This window comes from Arachis ipaensis, chromosome B8 (genome assembly GCF_059453495.1).
Source record: "Arachis ipaensis isolate K30076 ecotype BB chromosome B8, ASM5945349v1, whole genome shotgun sequence".
Taxonomy (NCBI): Eukaryota; Viridiplantae; Streptophyta; class Magnoliopsida; order Fabales; family Fabaceae; genus Arachis; species Arachis ipaensis.
The window spans coordinates 8,895,276-8,899,287 of NC_142443.1; the positions used below are offsets into that span (position 1 = coordinate 8,895,276).

The 4,012-nt window shown below is 36.1% G+C and overlaps 1 protein-coding gene across 1 annotated transcript; it reads left to right on the plus strand.

The window, feature by feature from the left end:
* The first annotated feature begins 2,345 nt into the window (after positions 1-2,345).
* LOC107614112 (uncharacterized) lies at positions 2,346-3,783 on the plus strand. The gene is made up of 2 exons (XM_016316341.3): positions 2,346-3,098; positions 3,304-3,783. The coding sequence occupies exons 1-2, from the start codon at positions 2,562-2,564 to the stop codon at positions 3,397-3,399; spliced, it is 633 nt and encodes a 210-aa protein (XP_016171827.1). The 5' UTR covers positions 2,346-2,561; the 3' UTR covers positions 3,400-3,783.
* Positions 3,784-4,012: the final 229 nt, after the last annotated feature.

The following is a 4,012-nucleotide window of genomic DNA, read 5'->3' on the forward strand; positions in this document are numbered from 1 at the left end:
AACACCATACATTATTTAAGGATGATTAGAGTTCCAATGATGAATGAATAAAACTAAGTATATTATCGATGATCTTTAATATATTTTTATACTGATATTTAGCAGTCATCTAAACAAAATTGGATACGGATTGCATATGATGTCAGTAAAAAAATAAAAAATAAAGCTTCTAGATATACAATAATATAAAATAAAAAATATTATTTTTAATGACAAAATTTGATTCACATATAATATATTTATTTAGATTTGTATGTATATTTATATATCAATCTAACAGATTAAATTAGGACTAAAATTAAAAAATAAAATTTAATATAAGATATCAACCATAAATACTAAAACGTATGTCGTTTTATTTAAAATGTCAGCTTAAATATAATAATATAATAGAGAGAATAACAATAATAAAACAATTTGAGACATTGAAAAAAAAAAGATATTGTTAATTTTATAAAATTACTTAAGAGTATCTTAAAAAAATTATTGAAAAATTTAAAATTTTAAAATATATTATAAAATATTTAATTTTAATGTACCGTTAATATAAAAAAATTTTATACATATATTTAGTTATGTATTATTATGCCAAAAAATAATTATTTAAAAAATAAATTTGAAGCATTAAAATTAAAAATTTTATTATTAATGTCAAATTCTCATATTTTTAATAATCAATTTCGTTAGGGGACAATGAAAAATTTAAATAATATGAACAATGGACTCCGAATTTAGTTCAATACAAAGGAAAAAAAAGGTAAGAAAACTCTTCAAATTACCTAAACAAAAAAATTCACACAGTTATTTTAAAAAATTAACCATCCCAATTCTAATTTATCAAAGGAATTCACCCAAACATCCTCTTCTCCCAAATCGTCTATCAACCCCACCCTCATCAATTATCCCACCTCTCTAGCGTTTGAAGCTCCCTCACCGGCCATCATCGTTCACCCCTACAGCCTCCTCCCCCATTGTGGAATCGTCATCAAACAACCATTCACGTAATTGTTAAAATAATTATTCGGCTACCTAATAAAATGACCATCCAACATTTGTTAATTGTATATACTTGAATCAAACAAAATAACCATTCAATTAAGAATTAAAATAACCATCTACATACCTAGTGAATTGAACATCCGGCACATTTGCGGGGTGGAGAGAGTCGATGGCGACACATGGAGGCAAGGGAGGAATTCTCGTCAGTGAATAAAGATGGGACAGTAAAAAGTAGTTCAACCAATTCAGACTCTATTTACGTGGATGTGAGGGACGATGAACGTACGACAATGCAACCATGTATGACGATGTATGTTGAACGGATTAATCGCGGATGGTGACGTTAGGACGGAGAATGCAGTAGGCTGCGACGGAGGCTGCACGGCCAACGGCAGGTAGGCAGTATGAAGGAGGCTGTTGTATGGGGCTTGTGCAGCACAATCGCACGTTTGGGAGAGGTTGGGCGGCATCAACTGAAGGATGGGCAGCTGTGACTGGAGTCTGGGCGATAGTGGGCTATGGGGGAAGCTGCACGGCCGTGATGAGTGGGCAGCGCGAAAGAGATTGTACGGGGTTTGTACGGTGCGATCGGACGTTCGCGGAGAAGTTAGGCGGCAGTTGGAGTCTGAGTGATGTCTGACCGAATAGTGGAAAAGTGAAACAATGATTATGTTATTCTACAGACCAGAGTTTGCGAATAGAGGAAGGAGGTTAGGATGATAACGAGTGTAACTGCACTATTTATGATTTGATTTAATTTAAAATTTTTATTTTTTAAATTTCAAAATCTAAAATTATTAATAATTAATTAATAAAAAAATTTATAATTTTAATTCTATTTTTTTATTCTATTATTCACATGATTTATCATCGTCATCGTTTCTCTGTACTTTTTCTTTAACAATTTTTAGTATTAAATTTTGATGTAGGGTAAATATAAAAATAATTGTTAAAAGTAAAAACAAATGCTATTGAATGAGTTTTATAATCTATAGGAAGTGGATCCTCTCTAGTGAAGAAAAAACTGGATGGTGTCAATTGTGATCTCTCACCCTTTATTACTTTCTCTCTTATATTTAATTTTAGTCCCATTTATGACATTAATGATGAGAGATCACACTGCATTTTTCTCAAGTGTTGAAAAAACTAGAGAAGATCCATTTCCATAATCTATACCTCAAAATTACAGAAATTAATTTAGAAATGGAAGAAAAGATAGTGTTATGCAGTTAAAGTGTATTTTTTTTGGGTGACTTAAATTAAACTCTGATTTTTTAACAAGTATCATAACCATAAACAGTAGGCGTATTTTATTTATTTATATATACTCATCAAGTTGCACCTTCAATTCTCTTCTCTTCCCTTCTAACCCATACCGTACCTGCAGACCAAGAGAGAGAAAGAAAGGAAACCATTAACCATATATCCCGGCCACACACACACATACAGTTACAAACAGATAGAGGAAGAGACCAAAACCATACCAAAGACGAAAACCGTAAGACTCAAAATTCCCATCATTCTCTTTCATTCTTCTTCTGAAATAGCAACAACGACTGCAGATGAAGAGCTGCGAGTTGTGCAAGGTTCCGGCCAGGACCTTCTGCGAGTCCGACCAGGCCAGTCTCTGTTGGGACTGCGACGCCAACGTTCACGGTGCTAACTTCCTCGTCGCCAGGCACACAAGAACCCTCCTCTGTCACGCCTGCCAGTCACCCACGCCCTGGAAGGCTTCCGGCGACAGGTTAGGCAACACCGTCTCGCTTTGTGAGATGTGCGCCGGCGGCAACAAGGTCTCCGCGGAGGAGAGCGAAGGAGGCAATGACGACGACATAGACACCGAGGACGACGATCTTGAAGACGAAGAAGAGGAAGAGGATGATGACGATGACGAGGTTCCCGCCGACGACGAGGAGGAAGAAGACGGGGACAACCAGGTGGTGCCTTGGTCCTCTACGGCGCCGCCCCCGCCGGCTCCGAGCTCATCCAGCAGCGAAGAGTCGGTCAGCCGCCGGTGCAACCACGCCGACGAAGAGGATTTTTCTGAGGCAGTTCCCTTAAAACGGCATCGTCACGATGTGGATCATGATGATTTTCTGGTTTGTATTCTTACTCCTTTTTTAATTCTTTTTTCTCTTCCAAAATAAGTTACTTAGAAAAAACAAAAGAATAATTTTATACATCTATTACCGTTACGGATTTGGGGGAAAACAAGGGGGACTTATTAGTTATTACTGATTATTCTTGAAAATGATGATTTCTTCTTTCATTTTATTTATCTTTTGGTTTCTAATGTTTTGTTAGGAGGGTTCGAAAGCTTGGAGATATAAACGGAGATACGGGGGGGAGTGGAGAAAGGAGGTTGGTTGGTTAGGATACGGCGGCGGAGCACGGCGTTGAGCACCGGAAGGAGTAGCCCGGCGGCAGCGTTGTCGATGGGGAGTTTTGATGGACCACGCGGTTGCAGGTTGCTTGCAGTTGCTGATGCGTTGGTAGAGCCTCCGAAACCGTTTGATCAGGAGAGCACGTGGCGTTATCTTAGCCGCACGATCTTTTGGCGTTGGTACTATAAGAAATTATTTGTGCTTCAGCTCTTTGATTAACACCCTCTAACAGCACTCATGACGGTTGCCCTTTTTTTTCCCCTTTTTTGTATGATGATGACTATGACCATCATCATGTACGAGTCTGTTTTATTTTTTAATTTTTTTTTTTATATTTTTAAAGATTAAGATTGTTATTGAATCCGGTGATGATATAGCTTCTTTCTCTTTTTCCTTTAAATTTCCTTTGTAAATGCAATAGTCTTTTTTTTCCTATTTATTTATTATTATTGTTATAGATTGTCAGAACGACTTGTTTCTTCATTATTCAGGACTAGCGGCTCAACAGGCACTATCGTGCCTGTTCAGCCGCTTTTCTATTATTTTTAAAAAATTAATTTTATTTTTTTGTTAATATATTATTCCCTCTTTAAATTTATTAGATAAGTATTTTTTATTTTAATATTGAC

What these genes read in the sequence shown, in the direction of transcription:
- LOC107614112 (XM_016316341.3), top strand. Translation starts at nt 2,562, where the DNA reads ATGAAGAGCTGCGAGTTGTGCAAGGTTCCGGCCAGGACCTTCTGCGAG. An exon ending in TGGATCATGATGATTTTCTG is followed by an intron (nt 3,099 to 3,303) that starts GTTTGTATTCTT and finishes ATGTTTTGTTAG; the next exon opens with GAGGGTTCGAAAGCTTGGAG.